General features: G+C 48.8%; 1 protein-coding gene across 1 annotated transcript in view; it reads left to right on the forward strand.

The window, feature by feature from the left end:
• The first annotated feature begins 6,489 nt into the window (after positions 1-6,489).
• dpydb (dihydropyrimidine dehydrogenase b) overlaps positions 6,490-20,000 on the forward strand; it is a 15,983-nt gene continuing 2,472 nt past the window's right edge. The window contains exons 1-16 of the mRNA XM_067253707.1: positions 6,490-6,519; positions 7,951-8,061; positions 8,494-8,576; positions 10,275-10,362; positions 10,498-10,659; positions 15,376-15,572; positions 15,722-15,803; positions 16,052-16,139; positions 16,219-16,326; positions 16,816-16,985; positions 17,402-17,612; positions 17,838-18,022; positions 18,174-18,389; positions 19,151-19,315; positions 19,518-19,586; positions 19,805-19,888. Of these exons, the coding sequence (XP_067109808.1) occupies positions 6,490-6,519; positions 7,951-8,061; positions 8,494-8,576; positions 10,275-10,362; positions 10,498-10,659; positions 15,376-15,572; positions 15,722-15,803; positions 16,052-16,139; positions 16,219-16,326; positions 16,816-16,985; positions 17,402-17,612; positions 17,838-18,022; positions 18,174-18,389; positions 19,151-19,315; positions 19,518-19,586; positions 19,805-19,888 (2,049 nt within the window). The remainder of the gene's footprint in view (positions 6,520-7,950; positions 8,062-8,493; positions 8,577-10,274; positions 10,363-10,497; positions 10,660-15,375; positions 15,573-15,721; positions 15,804-16,051; positions 16,140-16,218; positions 16,327-16,815; positions 16,986-17,401; positions 17,613-17,837; positions 18,023-18,173; positions 18,390-19,150; positions 19,316-19,517; positions 19,587-19,804; positions 19,889-20,000) is intronic.

Below are 20,000 nucleotides of genomic sequence, written 5' to 3' on the forward strand. Positions count from 1 at the left end.
TGAACTGTGTTGCTCTAGCTTACAGGATCTGTCTGTGAGTGTGTGTGTGTGTGTGTGTGTGTGTGTGTGTGTGTGTGTGTACGTCAGAATATGTGTCTGTGTGAGGCTGTGAGTTGTTTGAGTTTGTGTGAGTTTGTGTGTGTATTTCCAACACCTCTCTTCCTTCAATCTTTCCACAACAGACGGCTGAGTCATATTTTGATTCCTTCAGCGAGTTCATGTTTATTCTGTACCTGGTCACCTGGGGTCACCTGGGGTCACCTGGGGTACATCATCCTGTTTGCTGTTGCTCTGCTAAGATGTATGAAGTATGTGTTTAGTGCAATTGAGCAATTGTTTTAAACTCACAGGCCAAACAAGAGATTCTAGAAGAGGTCATGCATGTGTAGCTTTAACAAGTGTTCTTCAAAGGTGTTTAGTGGATCCCTGTTTTATATCAGAATATCCTGTTTTTATGTGTTGAGTGTTTATTTAGCTGCACTTTGATCCAAACTAACTTACAGATGGGGATTTGATCCTGGGACTTCTTGATTTAAAGTCAAATACTCTAACCACTATCCTGATACCATGCCCTCCTCCTCCCCCCACATTCCCTCCTGTAAGGTCCCTACCTGAAGCAAATAACATGACCTGTAAATGTATCAAAATCCCCCATGGAGCCTGCTGATTGGTCCAGCACCACCATGACACTTGACCAGCAAAGCTCTGATTGGTCTCCATAAATAAATGTAAACATTAATAAACATGATGTACTCAGGAATGTCTGTCTCTCTGCGTTTTACTGTGACATCACTTGTTGTGACATCACACTGCTGTGACATCACAAAACTGATTGGTTGGCTTGGTGCAGTTTCCATGGTGACTGCTGTTGTTCAAAGGTGTGTATGTCTTTATGTTCATGTGTGTGTACATGAACGTGTGTGTGTGGGGGTGTTTGCTGCTGTAGAACACCTACAGGACACCTTTAGAACACGTAGAACAAATACTATAGCACAGCTCTAGAACACGTAGAACACATACTATAGCACAGCTCTAGAACACGTAGAACACATACTATAGCACAGCTCTAGAACACGTAGAACACATACTATAGCACAGCTCTAGAACACGTAGAACACATACTATAGCACAGCTCTAGAACACGTAGAACACATACTATAGCACAGCTCTAGAACACGTAGAACACATACTATAGCACAGCTCTAGAACACGTAGAACACATACTATAGCACAGCTCTAGAACACGTAGAACACATACTATAGCACAGCTCTAGAACACGTAGAAGAGGCAGCCCTGTGTGGGCTCATGAGAGGACAGCACCACTCCTAGATATAGAGAGACTAGATCTGACATGCTGTGTGCCTATTTATAGATGAGCCCACCTCCTAGTCACCCAGGGCTGCTCCGTCCCTCATGGCTCTGGGAGCGCTTTTTTCGCCTGTCCGTGTCTGCCCAGCCAGAGAGATGTCCTCAGGGAAGTTGGGTGGAGAAGGGCGACGTGTCTGGGTGGAGCAGATGAAAGCAGATGCACTCTTACGTAAAGACACAAACACATTTAAACAGGAGGATGAAGATGAAAAGAAGTGACCTGAGAAGGAGAGGAGGAAGAGAAGAGAGGGAGAGGAGGGGGAGAGGAGGAGGGGTGACCTGACAGGGATGAAAGGCTGTTCTTTAAGAGGAGAGGAGAGAGGGGAGAGGGAGAGGGGAAGGAGAGAGAGGAGAGGAGAGAGAGGAGAGGGGAGAGAGAGGGAAAAGGAGAGGAGGACATTTATCATTTGTAATTCACTCAGTCATACAGTTTGAACTGATTCAGATTCACTCAGTCATACAGTTTGAACTGATTCAGATTCATTCACTCATACAGTTTGAACTGATTCAGATTCACTCAGTCATACAGTTTGAACTGATTCAGATTCATTCAGTCATTCAGTAACTTTATTACTGTGTTTTTCACACACACGCACACACACACGCACGCCCGCACGCACGCACACAGAGTAAGACAGGGTGGACCACTGCTGCTCCCGCCTACATCCATCAGTAAAAATGTCTGGTTGCCATGGTATCACCAGATTAATTTAATATGGTCACCATGGCAATTCTATGAAGTCTGTATTGGTAAACATCATTGGTCCTTGTCTGCATGTGTGTACGTGAGTCTGTGTATGTGTGTGTTTTTGTGTGTGTATGTGTGTGTGTGTATGTGTGTGTGTGTGTGTGTGTCAGGTCCAGTGACTGCTAACCCTAAGGGACAGCAGTGTGTCAGGGTTGTCAGCAGCAGTGAGGACTGTCTCACAAGAAAGAACACTGACAATCCTCAAACAAAAAAATCTCTCCCTCCTCCCTCCTCCCTCCTCACTCCTCACTCCTCCTCCCTTCCTCCTCGCTTCTCCTCACCCTCCCTCCTCTCTCCTATCCTCCCTATCCTCCCCTCCTCACCCTCCTTCCTCTCTCCTATCCTCCCCCTCCCCCCCCTCCCTTCCTCTCTCCTCTCCTCCCCTCCCTCCCTCTTCCTCCCTCATCTTCCTCCCATTCTCCTGTCCTGTCTGGTACACTTCAGGCTTGTTGAACGCCGCTGGAGACAGAGGGGGTGTGTGTTTCAGTATCAGGAGGATACTGACCCCTGTAGGACAAGACTGGTACTACACCACATCAGGAGTGGAGTGGAGTGGAGTGGAGGGAGGGGAGGGGAGGGAGAGGAGGGGGAGGAGGGGAGGGGAGGGGAGGGGAGGGGAGGGGAGGGAAGGGGAGGGGAGGGAGGGGAGGGGAGGGGAGGGGAGGGGAGGGGAGGGGAGGGGGAGGGGAGGGGAGGGGAGGGGAGGGGAGGAGGGGAGGGGAGATTGCACCACTTCACGTGGCTACTAGGTGGCAGCAGATCTCCATCTCACAAACTGTCCACACACAGCAGGGCAGAGCTCAAACAGGGACCAGACACTCATTGGCCTCACAGACAAGTTGACATAAATCAAGCACCCATGTATCTAAACTGTACTGGACCCCTGGCAGGACTTGGGTGTTTTCATTTGAGACACAACTGCTCCCTGGAGGGGTGGGGACCCATTCCAGCACATACCATCTCCACTTCAACACACGTACCTCCTCCCCTTGGTAGTCTAGGGGGACAGCCCAGTTGATAAAACGAACAAATCTCATTCAGCCTGCCCAATCCTCTCTTTTCAGATATTTTCTCTCTCTCTCTCTCTCTCTCTCTCTCTCTCTCTCTCTCTCTCTCTCTCTCTCTCTCTCTCTCTCTCTCTCTCTCTCTCTCTCTATCTCTCTCTCTCTCTCTCTGTCACACACACACACACTCTCACACACTCTCTCATACACACTCACACACACACTCTCTCTGTCACTCGTACTCACACACACTCTCTCTGTCACTCATACTCACACACACACACACACTCAAACACTCAAGCACATCTTCTCTCTTGCTCCTCCTCTGTGACAGTCCCTCCCTCTTCACTGCTCAGTACCCAGAGAGAGAATACAGAATACAGAGAGAGAGAGAGAGAGAGAGAGGAGAGAGAGAGAGAGAGAGAGTGTTCTCTTGTTCTCCGTGGACGAACGAGCTGCTACTGTCAGTACCTCCTCTGCTGCCTGGCGGGGACGCCTGCTTCTCTGGACGAATGATTCATCACGACTGGATGACTGCTTCTTCTGGTTGATGGACTATGAATGATTGCTTCTTCAAGCCGTAAAGGAAGTCTTGCTGTCTGTTTCTCCTCTGACCGACTGCTTTTAATCTAACTGTCTGGTGGGTCCTGGCTGACTGCTTCTGTGTGTCTGAAGCTGAACTTCATAAACTGGCTCCTCTGGGAAGATCTAAACACCTGACTGACTGACTGACTAGCTGTCTGTCTGTCAGTCTGCCTGTCTGCCTGTCTGCCTCTCTGTCTGTCTGTCTGCCTGTCTGTCTGTCTGCCTCTCTGTCTGTCAGTCTGCCTGTCTGCCTGTCTGCCTCTTGGTCTGCCTGTCTGCCTGTCTGCCTGTTTGTTTGCCTGTCTGTCTGTCTGTCTGCCTCTCTGTCTGTCAGTCTGCCTGTCTGCCTGTCTGCCTCTTGGTCTGCCTGTCTGCCTGTCTGCCGTCTGCCTCTTGGTCTGCCTGTCTGCCTGTCTGCCTGTCTGCCTGTCTGCCTGTCTGCCTCTTGGTCTGTCTGTCCGCCTCTCTGTCTGTCAGTCTGCCTGTCTGCCTGTCTGCCTCTTGGTCTGCCTGTCTGCCTGTTTGTCTGCCTGTCTGTCTGTCTGTCTGTGTGTCTGCCTGGTACATGTCGGGGGTCAGGAGTCAGGGGTCATGGGTGTCTCCCAGATTTGTCTGGGATGTTTGTAGTAGTAATTAATGCATGTGTGTGTGTCAGTGTGTGTCTGAGTGTGTGTGTGTGTGTGTGTGTGAGTGTGTGTGTGGTGCATGCTTTATGTCCTGTCTAGTAGAGGGGTTGTAAAGTTTGACAGAGTGTGGTTTCCCCAGGAATGGTTCCAGGTCTGTGCCACTCATCACGCTAATTAAGCAGAATCTCAATTCATGTTTATTCATGTTTATTCATATGTATTCATGTTTATTCATGTTTATTCATGTGTTTGTTTATTTGATCAGCAGTTGTTTTCCTGTTGTTGCAGGATTCTCAATTCTATGCTAGATAGATAGATGGATGGATGGATGGAAGGATGATGATTTATTTTTCTTTCTCTCTCGCTCTCACACATACACAAACACACACACTCTCAAAACGTACTTGTTTTCCACAGAGCAGTGAAGACCAAGGCCACGCCCCCTCCGCTCCACGACGTCTTCAGTGAGCCAATCACTGGCCATCAAGAGGCCATGACATCACTCAGGCTCGTCTCTATAGGCTACCTGGGTCCGGGGCCCCTCCCCCGGCAACTGTCCCCGGCGATGGGTATTCTTGGGTTGATAGTACAGAACACGTTGTTATTGCTTAAGAATACGCATAGCTGAGGCCAGACTCCAACTACAGAGACCCTCAGATGTGTGTGTGTTGGTGTGTGTGTGTGTGAGTTTGTGTATGTCCATGTGTGTGTATGTGTGAATTTGTGAGGAAAAAACATGTTGGTGTGTGTGTGTGTGTGTGTGTGTCTGTGTGCATGTGTGTACGTGCATGTATGTGTGAGACCTGACCTTTAACATAATCACACCCCGAAGCATGAACACAGACCTCTCCTTACCCCATCTTCATCTGGTCTCTACCTCCCTCCCTCCCACTTCTCCCTCTCTCGCTCTCTCTACCTCCCTCCCTCCCACTTCTCCCTCTCTCGCGTTCTCTAGGGAGAGAGAGAGAGAAAGAGAGAGTGAGAGTGAGGGAGAGAGAAAGCTAGAGAGGGAGAGAGAGGGGGACAGAGAGAGAGAGAGAGAGAGGGAGAGAGAGAGAAAGCTAGAGGGAGAGAGAGGGGGACAGAGAGAGGGAGAGAGAGAGAGAGAGAGAGAGAGAGAGAGAGAGAGAGAGAGAGAGAGAGAGAGAGAGAGAGAGAGAGAGAGAGAGAGAGAGAGAGAGGGAGGGGGAGACAAATGAAAGAGGGTAATAAAACTATAGTAAAAAATATGAATTTCAGTCATCACTGTTACTGTATCATATCCCTGCAGTTTGATTCTCCCTAATAAACAGAGACCACACTATCTCAGGTCTGTGCATTTTGTGTCCTCGCCTGTTGACTGTAACATCTATCTATCTATATATCTATCTATATATCCATTTGGTGGCCTGTCTGTCTGACTGTCTGACTTTTTTATGACCGCTGATAAGATGGTGAGATGAAGCTGATAAGATTGACACAGACAGGTCACAGGTGAACAGACAGACAGGACACAGGTGGACAGACAGACAGGACACAGGTGGACAGACAGACAGGTCACAGGTGAACAGACAGACAGGTCACAGGTGAACAGACAGACAGGACACAGGTGGACAGACAGACAGGACACAGGTGACGGACAGACAGGTCACAGGTGAACAGACAGACAGGACACAGGTGGACAGACAGACAGGACACAGGTGAACAGACAGACAGGTCACAGGTGAACAGACAGACAGGTCACAGGTGGACAGACAGACAGGTCACAGGTGGACAGACAGACAGTCACAGGTGGACAGAGAAAGAGACAGATTTGCAAAGAGACGCGCAGACCGACACCCGCCCCCACGTGTGTCTGTTGTCCCTGGGAGACAGTATGATTTTGAACGGGCGCATGCAACTTTGCCGGTAAGGACCAAAGTTCAACATCGTTCATAACAGTAGGCTATCACGTGCACATTGCTCTCGTGTGCCCCTCCTCTAACGAGCCCGTAAGACAAACTTTGACCCAACAAACTCCGTTTGCTTGGTTAGGTGTTTTTGTTAGCAGACACGTTCACCTTAGTTCACGCGCTTTGGGTTACCAGAGAAATACTTTCCATTGAACCAAGAAATTCAGGAATTGCGACAATAATCGTTTTTCCTATCGTGACATAAAAAAACATCCGAGGATAAGCCATGTTGAGTAAGGATGTCGCCGATATTGAGGTAGGTCTTCACCGCTCCAGTAAGGACACCTGTATTCCAGACTAACTTCACCCACAGGTCTCTGCGTTGCTATACAATCTGTGCAGGCGCCAAAAGCTCCACGTCTAAAAGTTAGTTTAATAAATCAAAAGGTTTGTGTGTTAACTCGTTTGACTCGAGAATCTATTTGCATTCAATTATTGGACACATACAGATCTGATCAATGAGACACTGGTTAACGGCTATTAATAGCGGACACTTTTCACCCGTGCCTTCCATCTCGTTACATAGAGAGCTGTATCGGCTCGTCGCTCGGTAACAGTTTGTGGCGCGCCCAGTGGCCCTAGCACCAGGGACAGCTCCGCACGCTCTCCGGCAGGACTGACTTATGAAGTCAAATGTTACACTTCAACTTGAGTTTTTACTGGGTCTAGCGAGGCCTCTGCTCTCCGTTTAATGCCTAAGATGGATACTGTCGTAACGATTAAGAGAGAAAGAGAGAGAGAAATATAAGTGTACTATTCTCAGGTTCATGGATAACTGTCTTCATTGAGTCAGAGGAGAACGAGTCAGGTGATTTTAACATCTGAGAAGGGGGAAAAACTATTCTACTGAATGTCAGAACGGTCGTCCGCGCGGGCAATTATAACACCTATTCTGACACGGCTCTCGAGACGGCTGATTTGAATACCCAGCTTTTGTGAGCGCGCTAAACACGCGCTTTTGTGTGTGCTCACGGATTCATTAAACGCGGCTGGAACGGTCATCAGTGTCCGATAAGATGAGAGGGGCGAGGAGGCACACACAAAGGGCTGTAATGGTTTTGAAATATTCCTTCGATGATCTGCACCACCAGAATAGAACTGCAGGTAATGTCATACAGGGGGAGGGGAGAGAGACGGGGGATAGAGAGGGGAAGAGGGGAGGGGTGAGATGGGAAAGACAGGAGAGCAAAGGAGGGGAGAGAAGGAGGTGGGGAAGAGAGGAGGGGAGAAATGGGAAGGAGCAGAGAGGTGTGGAGAGGAAACAATCATTGACAATCAATAACATTATCAGTAACCAGATTGTTCTTCTGAAACAGAACATGTGAATGTATAACTTCCGTTTCTAGAACAGAACAGAACGGTGCTTGCAGGTATTTGTGTACCAAGCATTTTTAGCCCTGGCGACAATGTGACTTTCTAGGTTTATCTCAGTTTGTGTGTGAGATAAGACTTCAACCTGTCCCTCTTAACCAATCAGAGATAAGAGATTGTAAACTCACACTTTATGCCAATCAAATGTAAGGGTTAGTGAACTCCTCTGCTTAACCAATCATCTCTTATCTCCCCCTCCCTCTCACCTCTCCCCCTTCCCTTAATCCCTCCCTCTCCCTCACCCCCTTCCCTTCCTCCATCTCTCCCCCCTCTCCCCCCCTCTCTCAACCCCCTCTCCCCCCCCCCTCTCCCCCAGAGTATCCTGGCACTGAACCCTCGGGTGAAGACCCACGCTGAGATCTTCTCCACGGCAACCAAGAAGAAGGAGAAGAAACACTGGAAGAGGAACCCAGAGAAGAGCTGTGATGTAAGACAACTCCCCTGGTCCTGGTCTGGTCCTGGTCCTGGTCTGGTCCAGTCTGGTCCAGTCTGGTCCAGTCCTGGTCTGGTCCTGGTCTGGTCCTGGTCTGGTCCAGTCTGGTCCAGTCTGGTCCGGTCCTGGTCTGGTCCAGTTCATGGTCCAGTTTTAGGTTTTGGTCCAGGTTCCAGTCCTGGTTCAGGTTCTAGTCTGGTCCAGTTCCAGGTCCAGGTCGAGGTTTTGGTCCTGGTGTTGATTCTGGTCCTCGTCTATATTTTTAAAACACTGGTGTACTGGTGACTTACTGACAAACAATTCAATACTCCTTTTCTGTTGTTCTACATCCCTCTCTCATTTCCCTCTCCTCTAATGCCCCCCTCTCCCCCCCCTCTCCTCCCCCCCCTCTCTTCTCCTCCTCTCTCCCCCCTCTCTCCTCCTCAGAGCTGTGTGCAGCTGGAGAACAACTTTGATGACATCAAGCACACCACCCTGAGTGAACGGGGGGCCCTGCGGGAGGCCCTGAGGTGAGGAGGAGGGGGGAGGAGGGGGGAGGAGGGAGGAGGGGGGAGAGGGGAGAGAGGGGAGAGAGGGAGAGATGGGAGAGGAGGGGAGAGAGGGGAGAGATGGGAGAGGAGGGGAGAGAGGGGGGAGGAGAGGAGAGAGGGAGGAGGGGAGAGAGGGGAGAGAGGGGAGAGAGGGAGAGAGGGGAGGAGGGAGGAGGGGGGAGAGGGGAGAGAGGGGGGAGAGGGGAGGAGGGAGAGAGGGGAGAGATGGGAGGAGGGGAGAGAGGGAGAGATGGGAGAGAGGGGAGAGAGGGGAGGAGGGGAGAGAGGGGAGAGAGGGGAGGAGGGGAGAGAGGGGAGAGAGGGGAGGAGGGGAGAGAGGGGAAAGAGGGGAGAGAGGGGAGAGAACAGAAGGGAAGGAGGGAGGGAGGGAGAGAAAGAAGAAGGGGAGGAGAGAGAGCAGGACAGTTTTATCATCTCCTCTCCTCCTGTTTTGAAACCAAGTGACCTTTACTCCTCTGGACTCTGCTGCTGTTAAGTCAACACACAGGGTCACACCGTGGTCGTCTGGGATCACGTGAGGGAGGGGGGGATAGGGAGGGGGGGAGGGGGGATAGGGAGGGGAGGGATAGGGAGGGGGGGATAGGGAGGGGGGGATAGGGAGGGGGGAATAGGGAGGGGTTGTGGTCTCCGGGTCCCTGGTGAGGTGTGTGTACTTTGAGTCTGTGTGTCTGTTTACTGAATGTGTGTGTGTGAACACTAGATAAGGGTTAGAGAGGGGAGAGAACGGGAAGAGTTCTGAGAAAACACGTGTATGAACATACACACACACACACACACACACGCACACACACACACACACACACACACGCACACACACACACATACAAATCTGTGAGACTCCCTCTCAGGACCTCCGGTCATCTGCTCTGACGGTGCTGACAGTTACCAACAAACATCCCATAATGTTCCACCAGCAATACTTTACCCTGTCTGTCTACCTGTGTGTCTAGCTGCTTTAACCCTTGTGTTATTCGGGTCATTCTGACCCATCAGTCATTGTGACCCACCTTGGTGTTTGCGACAAATTTACCTCATACAAAAATAAAGTGAAGCATTTTCTTTTAACTGTCGGGCTGTTCAGACCCCCCACATTGGAATGGTTAAAAAGAAAATTATTTTTATTTTGTTTTTGTATTGGGTAAAATTGGGTAAACACAACGATGGTTCGTTATGAACCTTTGGGTCATGTGACCGAAGGCAGCACGAGGGTTAAGACTGATGATGATGGTGATGATAATGGTGGTGATGATGGTGATGATGATGATGATAATGGTGGTGATGATGGTGATGATGATGATGATAATGGTGGTGATGATGATGGGTGGTGATGATGATGATAATGGTAGTGATGATGTGTGATGATAATGGTGGTGGTGATGATGATGGTGGTGATGATGATGGTGGTGATGATGATGATAATGGTGGTGATGATGATGATGGTGGTGATGATGATGGTGGTGATGATGATGATAATGGTGGTGATGATGATGATGATGGTGATGATGATGATGATGATGATGATGATGATGATGATGATGATGATAATGGTGGTGGTGATGATGATGGTGGTGATGATGATGGTGGTGATGATGATGATAATGGTGGTGATGATGATGATGATGGTGATGATGATGATGATGATGATGATGTCTGCAGGTGTTTGAAATGTGCTGATGCTCCGTGTCAGAAGAGCTGTCCTACCAACCTGGACATCAAGTCCTTCATCACCAGCATCTCCAACAAGGTCCGGCCACACACACACACAACACAACACACAACACCCTCATGAGTCTCATATTTTGCAGGTTTTATGATTTACTGCACATTATGTGATCAATTTATGGGTTATTGTCTGTCTGTGTGTGTGTGTGTGAATCAGAACTACTATGGCGCAGCGAAGTCCATTCTGTCAGACAACCCCCTGGGCCTGACCTGTGGGATGGTGTGCCCAACGTCAGAGCTGTGTGTGGGGGGCTGCAACCTGTTTGCCTCTGAGGAGGGGCCCATCAACATCGGAGGGCTGCAGCAGTTTGCCACCGAGGTACCGGGTCGGGGCTGGAGCTGTGCAGGGGGAGGGGGGGTGTGTGTAGAGGTGTGTGTGTGTGTGTCAGACGGAGAAAGAGAGAAAGGTCAGAAAGGTCACGCTTGTTTATCACATCGATGATTGGATGACCCTTCCCAGAGAGACCTGTCACTGTCCTGGCTCTATCTCTATCTCTCTCTCTCTGTCCCTCTCTCTCTATCTCTCTCTCTCTGTCTCTCTCTCACACACACATACACACACACACACACCCACACAGACACACACACACCCCACACACACACACACACACACACACACACTCCTGTATGATGACAGCTCTCTGCCAGAGGGTTAAAGAGAGACTGGAATCATTTTGTTCTATTTCAGCCTGTCACATCTCTTCATGTCAAATGTCACATGTTAATGTATCGTTTTCTCTCTCACACACACACACACTCACACACACACACACGACCTTTGGTCAGTGTGACAGGTATAAATGTCAGGTCCATAGCATCTTCTCTTTCTCTTTCTTGTTCCTCCTCATCTCTCTTCCTCTCCTTATCGCTATCTCCAAATATTCATTCTAGCATGTTTGTGTTTGGTATGTGTGTGTTTATGGTGTATAACGTGTGTGTGTGTTTATGGTGTATAACGTGTGTGAGTGTTTATGGTGTATAACGTGTGTGTGTGTTTATGGTGTATAACGTGTGTGTGTGTTTATGGTGTATAACTTGTGTGAGTGTTTATGGTGTATAACGTGTGTGTGTGTTTATGGTGTATAACTTGTGTGAGTGTTTATGGTGTATAACGTGTGTGTGTGTTTATGGTGTATAACGTGTGTGAGTGTTTATGGTGTATAACGTGTGTGTGTGTTTATGGTGTATAACGTGTGTGAGTGTTTATGGTGTATAACGTGTGTGAGTGTTTATGGTGTATAACGTGTGTGTGTGTTTATGGTGTATAACGTGTGTGAGTGTTTATGGTGTATAACGTGTGTGTGTGTTTATGGTGTATAACATGTGTGTGTGTTTATGGTGTATAACGTGTGTGTGTGTTTCCAGGTGTATAACGTGTGTGTGTGTTTATGGTGTATAACGTGTGTGTGTGTTTCCAGGTGTATAACGTGTGTGTGTGTTTATGGTGCATAACGTGTGTGTGTGTTTCCAGGTGTATAACGTGTGTGTGTGTTTCCAGGTGTATAACGTGTGTGTGTGTTTCCAGGTGTATAACGTGTGTGTGTGTGTTTCCAGGTGTATAACGTGTGTGAGTGTTTCCAGGTGTATAACGTGTGTGAGTGTTTATGGTGTATAACGTGTGTGTGTGTGTTTCCAGGTGTATAACGTGTGTGAGTGTTTATGGTGTATAACGTGTGTGTGTGTTTATGGTGTATAACGTGTGTGTGTGTTTATGGTGTATAACGTGTGTGAGTGTTTATGGTGTATAACGTGTGTGAGTGTTTATGGTGTATAACGTGTGTGTGTGTTTATAGTGTATAACGTGTGTGTGTGTTTATGGTGTATAACGTGTGTGAGTGTTTATGGTGTATAACGTGTGTGTGTGTTTCCAGGTGTATAACGTGTGTGTGTGTTTCCAGGTGTATAACGTGTGTGAGTGTTTCCAGGTGTATAACGTGTGTGAGTGTTTCCAGGTGTATAACGTGTGTGAGTGTTTATGGTGTATAACGTGTGTGTGTGTTTCCAGGTGTATAACGTGTGTGTGTGTTTCCAGGTGTATAACGTGTGTGAGTGTTTCCAGGTGTATAACGTGTGTGAGTGTTTCCAGGTGTATAACGTGTGTGAGTGTTTCCAGGTGTATAACGTGTGTGTGTGTGTGTTTCCAGGTGTATAACGTGTGTGTGTGTTTCCAGGTGTATAACGTGTGTGTGTGTTTCCAGGTGTATAACGTGTGTGTGTGTTTCCAGGTGTATAACGTGTGTGTGTGTTTCCAGGTGTATAACGTGTGTGAGTGTTTCCAGGTGTATAACATGTGTGTGTGTTTATGGTGTATAACGTGTGTGTGTGTTTATGGTGTATAACGTGTGTGAGTGTTTATGGTGTATAACGTGTGTGTGTGTTTATGGTGTATAACGTGTGTGAGTGTTTCCAGGTGTATAACGTGTGTGAGTGTTTCCAGGTGTGTAACGTGTGTGTGTGTTTCCAGGTGTATAACGTGTGTGTGTGTTTCCAGGTGTATAACGTGTGTGAGTGTTTCCAAGTGTATAACGTGTGTGTGTGTGTTTCCAGGTGTATAACGTGTGTGAGTGTTTCCAGGTGTATAACGTGTGTGTGTGTTTCCAGGTGTATAACGTGTGTGTGTGTTTATGGTGTATAACTTGTGTGAGTGTTTATGGTGTATAACGTGTGTGTGTGTTTATGGTGTATAACGTGTGTGAGTGTTTATGGTGTATAACGTGTGTGTGTGTTTATGGTGTATAACGTGTGTGAGTGTTTATGGTGTATAACGTGTGTGAGTGTTTATGGTGTATAACGTGTGTGTGTGTTTATGGTGTATAACGTGTGTGAGTGTTTATGGTGTATAACGTGTGTGTGTGTTTATGGTGTATAACATGTGTGTGTGTTTATGGTGTATAACGTGTGTGTGTGTTTCCAGGTGTATAACGTGTGTGTGTGTTTATGGTGTATAACGTGTGTGTGTGTTTCCAGGTGTATAACGTGTGTGTGTGTTTATGGTGCATAACGTGTGTGTGTGTTTCCAGGTGTATAACGTGTGTGTGTGTTTCCAGGTGTATAACGTGTGTGTGTGTTTCCAGGTGTATAACGTGTGTGTGTGTGTTTCCAGGTGTATAACGTGTGTGAGTGTTTCCAGGTGTATAACGTGTGTGAGTGTTTATGGTGTATAACGTGTGTGTGTGTGTTTCCAGGTGTATAACGTGTGTGAGTGTTTATGGTGTATAACGTGTGTGTGTGTTTATGGTGTATAACGTGTGTGTGTGTTTATGGTGTATAACGTGTGTGAGTGTTTATGGTGTATAACGTGTGTGAGTGTTTATGGTGTATAACGTGTGTGTGTGTTTATAGTGTATAACGTGTGTGTGTGTTTATGGTGTATAACGTGTGTGAGTGTTTATGGTGTATAACGTGTGTGTGTGTTTCCAGGTGTATAACGTGTGTGTGTGTTTCCAGGTGTATAACGTGTGTGAGTGTTTCCAGGTGTATAACGTGTGTGAGTGTTTCCAGGTGTATAACGTGTGTGAGTGTTTATGGTGTATAACGTGTGTGTGTGTTTCCAGGTGTATAACGTGTGTGTGTGTTTCCAGGTGTATAACGTGTGTGAGTGTTTCCAGGTGTATAACGTGTGTGAGTGTTTCCAGGTGTATAACGTGTGTGAGTGTTTCCAGGTGTATAACGTGTGTGTGTGTGTGTTTCCAGGTGTATAACGTGTGTGTGTGTTTCCAGGTGTATAACGTGTGTGTGTGTTTCCAGGTGTATAACGTGTGTGTGTGTTTCCAGGTGTATAACGTGTGTGTGTGTTTCCAGGTGTATAACGTGTGTGAGTGTTTCCAGGTGTATAACATGTGTGTGTGTTTATGGTGTATAACGTGTGTGTGTGTTTATGGTGTATAACGTGTGTGAGTGTTTATGGTGTATAACGTGTGTGTGTGTTTATGGTGTATAACGTGTGTGAGTGTTTCCAGGTGTATAACGTGTGTGAGTGTTTCCAGGTGTGTAACGTGTGTGTGTGTTTCCAGGTGTATAACGTGTGTGTGTGTTTCCAGGTGTATAACGTGTGTGAGTGTTTCCAAGTGTATAACGTGTGTGTGTGTGTTTCCAGGTGTATAACGTGTGTGAGTGTTTCCAGGTGTATAACGTGTGTGTGTGTTTCCAGGTGTATAACGTGTGTGTGTGTTTCCAGGTGTATAACGTGTGTGAGTGTTTCCAGGTGTATAACGTGTGTGAGTGTTTCCAGGTGTATAACGTGTGTGAGTGTTTCCAGGTGTATAACGTGTGTGAGTGTTTCCAGGTGTATAACGTGTGTGAGTGTTTCCAGGTGTATAACGTGTGTGTGTGTGTTTCCAGGTGTATAACGTGTGTGAGTGTTTCCAGGTGTATAACGTGTGTGAGTGTTTCCAGGTGTATAACGTGTGTGAGTGTTTCCAGGTGTATAACGTGTGTGTGTGTGTTTCCAGGTGTATAACGTGTGTGAGTGTTTCCAGGTGTATAACGTGTGTGAGTGTTTCCAGGTGTATAACGTGTGTGAGTGTTTCCAGATGTATAACGTGTGTGAGTGTTTCCAGGTGTATAACGTGTGAGTGTTTCCAGGTGTATAACGTGTGTGAGTGTGTTTCCAGGTGTATAACGTGTGTGAGTGTTTCCAGGTGTATAACGTGTGTGAGTGTTTCCAGGTGTATAACGTGTGTGAGTGTGTTTCCAGGTGTATAACGTGTGTGAGTGTTTCCAGGTGTATAACGTGTGTGAGTGTTTCCAGGTGTATAACGTGTGTGAGTGTTTCCAGGTGTATAACGTGTGAGTGTTTCCAGGTGTATAACGTGTGTGAGTGTTTCCAGGTGTATAACGTGTGAGTGTTTCCAGGTGTATAACGTGTGAGTGTTTCCAGGTGTATAACGTGTGAGTGTTTCCAGGTGTATAACGTGTGTGAGTGTTTCCAGGTGTATAACGTGTGAGTGTTTCCAGGTGTATAACGTGTGTGAGTGTTTCCAGGTGTATAACGTGTGTGAGTGTTTCCAGGTGTATAACGTGTGAGTGTTTCCAGGTGTTCAGTAAGATGGGGATCCCCCAGGTGAGGAACCCGGCTCTGCCCCCCGCAGACCAGATGCCCCCCAGCTTCCATTCTCGCATCGCTCTGATTGGCTGCGGCCCGGCCAGCGTGAGCTGCGCTTCCTTCTTGGCGCGCCTGGGCTACGATGACATCACCGTGTTCGAGAAGCAGAAGTTCATCGGAGGACTGAGGTAGAGCTCTGCTAGGATTGTTTTGGTTTAATTCAGTTTATAAATTATGTCAGTTTTATTCTTATTCATATTATTTTTGCTGTCTATCTCTCTCTGTCTCCCCCTGTGTATCTCTCTCCCCCTCATCCCCCCTCCTCTCTCCCCCTCAGCACAGCAGAGATCCCCCAGTTCAGACTACCCTACGAGGTGGTGCAGTTTGAGATAGACCTGATGAAGGACCTGGGAGTTAAGGTACACATACACACAGGGGGAGGAGAGAGAAGAGGGGGGAGAGAGGGAGGGGTGGAGGGGGAGAGAGGGAGGAGAGTGGAGAGCGTGAGAGGGAGAGAAAGAAAGACAGTTATTTACTTGGGTAAAGTTGGACAGAGAGATGGAATGATGGAGGGGGTGGTGGGATGGTGGGATGGTGGACGTCCCTTTGGCGGAGTGTGTGTAACGTGTGTGTGTAACGTGTGTGTGTAACGTGTGTGTGTGTCCAGGTGGTGCTGGAAAAGGGTCTGGGGGTAGATGGGATGACCATCCCCTCTCTGAAGGAGCAGGGCTACCAGGCTGTCTTCATCGGGATTGGTCAGTCTCCTCCTCCTGATCTTTGCCCCCCCCCCCATGTGTGTTCTGGTTAATAAAGTTGTGTCTGTGTTGAATGCAGGTTTGCCCCAGGCCAACAGAGCCAAGATCTTCAAGGGTCTGACTATGGAGCAGGGCTTCTTCACCTCCAAGGACTTCCTCCCCATGGTGGCCAAGGCCAGCAAGACAGGTACCACACCTGGAACACACACACCTGGAACACACACACACACACCTGGACACACACCTGGACACACACACACACCTGGACACACACCTGGAACACACACACACCTGGACACACACCTGGAACACACACACACACACCTGGAACACACACACACACACCTGGACACACACCTGGACACACACACACACCTGGACACACACCTGGAACACACACACACCTGGACACACACCTGGAACACACACACACCTGGAACACACACACACCTGGACACACACCTGGAACACACACACCTGGACACACACACACCTGGACCACACACAAACACCTGGATACACACCTGGAACACACACACACACACACCTGGAACACACACACACACCTGGACACACACCTGGACCACACACACACACCTGGATACACACCTGGAACACACACACCTGGAACACACACTCTTTCTCTCTCTCTCCATCCCTTGGTCTCCCCCCCCAGGGATGTGTAGTTGCCGTGGCTCCCTGCCTGAGTTGAGGGGCGTGGTCATCGTGCTGGGGGCGGGAGACACAGCGTTTGACTGCGCTACGTCGGCGCTGCGCTGCGGAGCCAGGAGGGTGTTTGTGGTGTTCAGGAAGGGCTTCACCAACATCAGAGCTGTCCCAGAGGAGGTAGGCTCACCTGGGCTCACCTGGAGAGGAGAGAGAGGAAAGAGAAAGATAGAGAGAGAAAAGACAGAGAAGAGAAGAGAGAGAAGGGAGGGAGATAGATTAATTTCTGAGAAGTATCTAAGTGAAGTGGTTTTATTTTTAAGTCAAGTCGTTAAAACGCCGTTAGCTCAGCACGGCTGTCATGGCAACAAGGAAGATATTATTAGAACTTTGGTGAAGAAAGGAAAGTAACTTTGTATGTGTTCTAGAACACACACATATATACGCTCTGTTGCTTGTCTCAGTATTCATGACACAGTCCTCACCGAACCACCTCCGCTACTCCTCACACCGCTCACATCTGGGGGACCGAACCCAGGTCTCCCAGACATCCGGGGCGCTGAGCGATGATGCGTTTCCTGTTCCTGTCCCGTCAGATGGAGCTGGCTAAGGAGGAGAAGTGTGAGTTCCTGCCCTTCCTGTCTCCGCGTGAGGTCATCATGAAGGCGGGCCGCGTGGCCGGCCTGCAGCTCTGCCGCACAGAGCTAACGGAGGCTGGTGATTGGGTGGAGGACGAGGAGCAGATCGTACGCCTCAAGGCCGATTACATCATCAGCGCCTTCGGGTCAATGCTGGACGACCCCCAGGGTGAGGGTCAGGGGTCATCCTCGTCACGTGGTCAAGGTCACAAGCGTAGCCGTCCGGGGTTGTCTAGGCAACGCTGGGCAGTGTCGTGGTTTGTTGCCCTCCGTGTTATTCAAATGTAGGTTAATTGTGGGATGTTAACCCAGAGGAGCCATCTATGTGATGATGATGATGGCTAATCTCTGACTATCTACAGTATAATCTGTAATCTGTCATCTGTGGCTGCAGTCCAGGCAGCGCTGGCTCCGGTGAAGCTGAACCGCTGGGGCACCCCGGAGCTGGACTCAGACACCATGCAGACCAGCGAGCCCTGGGTGTTCGCCGGCGGAGACATCGCTGGACTGGCCAACACCACCGTGGAGTCGGTCAACGACGGCAAGCAGGCCTCCTGGCACATCCACAAGTACCTGCAGGTGAGACCATACACACCTGTCACACAGTGACACAGCAGTGATGATGAGGAAGATGATGATGATGAGGATGATGATGATGCTGATGATGCTGATGGTGATGATGGTGGTGATGATGATGCTGATGGTGCTGATGCTGATGACCCCCTCCCAGTCGCTGCACGGCCAGGCGGTGGACAGCACCCCCAGCCTGCCTCTGTTCCACTGCTCCATCGACACGGTGGACATCAGCGTGGACCTCTGTGGCATCCGCTTCCCCAACCCCTTCGGCCTGGCCTCAGCCCCGCCCACCACCTCCACTGCCATGATCCGCAGGGCCTTCGAGCAGGGCTGGGGGTTTGCCCTCACCAAGACCTTCGGCCTGGACAAGGTACACACACACACACACACAGGGGAGGAGAGAGTGGGAGGAGAGAGTTGAGGAGATTAAATCATCTTATTTTTAATATCCTGCCCTACAGTTCTGATCCCAGCCTCTACGACACACACACACACACACAGACACACACACACACACACACACACAGACAGACACACACACACAGACACACAGACAGACACACACAGACACACACACACACACACAGACACACACACACACACACACACAGACACACACACACACACAGACACACACAGACACACACACACAGACACACACAGCTGGATTTGGTCTGTCTCAGTCTAGATTTTAGAATCCTTCAGAATTCCAGAGTATCTTCTGGAACGTTGGGTTCTCGTTCTAACTGAGGAGAGGTGAAGCAGTCTGGGTCTGGAGAGTGTGTGTGTCTGTGTGTCTGTGTGTGTGTGTGTGTGTGTGTGTGTGTGTGTGTGTGTGTGTGTGTGTGTGTGTAGCAGATCTATGCATGGCTGATGAAGGGACCACAGACAGAGTTCCCCTCAGGGCCCAATTAGCCTTCTGACTGATCTACCAGTGTGTGTATGTAAGTCTGTGAGTGAGTGAGTGTGTGAGTGTGTATGTTTGTGAGTGCGTGTGTGTATGTATGTGTGTGTGTTGTCCAACTGTAGAAGTTTGAGTGTCTGAGATGGTAGATGGCAACAAACTAAATCAACTTTCATCTTGCTCTCCATGCTGTGTGTGTGTGCGTGTGTGTGTGTGTGCGTGTGCAGGACCTGGTGACTAACGTGTCTCCTCGTATCGTGCGGGGCACCACGTCAGGTCACGTGTTCGGCCCCGGCCAGGGATCCTTCCTCAACATCGAGCTGATCAGTGAGAAGACTGCAGCATACTGGTGCCAGGGTGTGACCGAGCTAAAGGCTGACTTCCCCGATAACGTGAGGAACATGCCTGTGTGTCAGTGTGTGCTTGTTTGTCTGTGTCTGTGTGTGTATGAGAGAAAGTGGTTTAATTTAATTCGTTTTTTATCTGTTTTCTCTTATTTCTCTCTTATTTTCTCCTTTCTCTCTCTCTCTGTTCCTCTAATCTTTCTTGCACTCCGTCTGTTCTCCCTCCCCCTGTTCTCCCTCCCTCCCTCAGGTCATCATCTCCAGTATCATGTGCAGCTATAACAAAAGTGACTGGACAGTGCTGGCTAAGATGGCTGAGGTTAGTCTGAACCCCTCCCATCACTTCCCCTTCTGTCTATCACCTGTATTGGCTTACTGTGTGAGTGTGCGTGTGTGTATCTGTGTGTGTGTGTGTGTGTATGTATGTGTGTGTTTGTGTGTGCGTGTATGTATCTGTGTGTGTGTGTGTGTGTATGTATGTGTGTGTGTGTGTGTGTGTGTGTATGTATCTGTGTGTGTGTATCTGTGTGTGTGTAGGCATCAGGAGCAGATGCGTTGGAGCTAAACCTGTCTTGTCCTCACGGGATGGGAGAGAAAGGCATGGGACTGGCCTGTGGACAGGTAACACACACACATATACACACACACACAAAGACACACACACATACCTCCACCACACACAAAACAAACCCCTCCTTTTCACCCCCCTCTCCACCTCTCCCCCATCCTCTCT

The sequence above is a fragment of the Osmerus mordax genome, chromosome 16, assembly GCF_038355195.1.
Source record: "Osmerus mordax isolate fOsmMor3 chromosome 16, fOsmMor3.pri, whole genome shotgun sequence".
Classification (NCBI taxonomy): Eukaryota; Metazoa; Chordata; class Actinopteri; order Osmeriformes; family Osmeridae; genus Osmerus; species Osmerus mordax.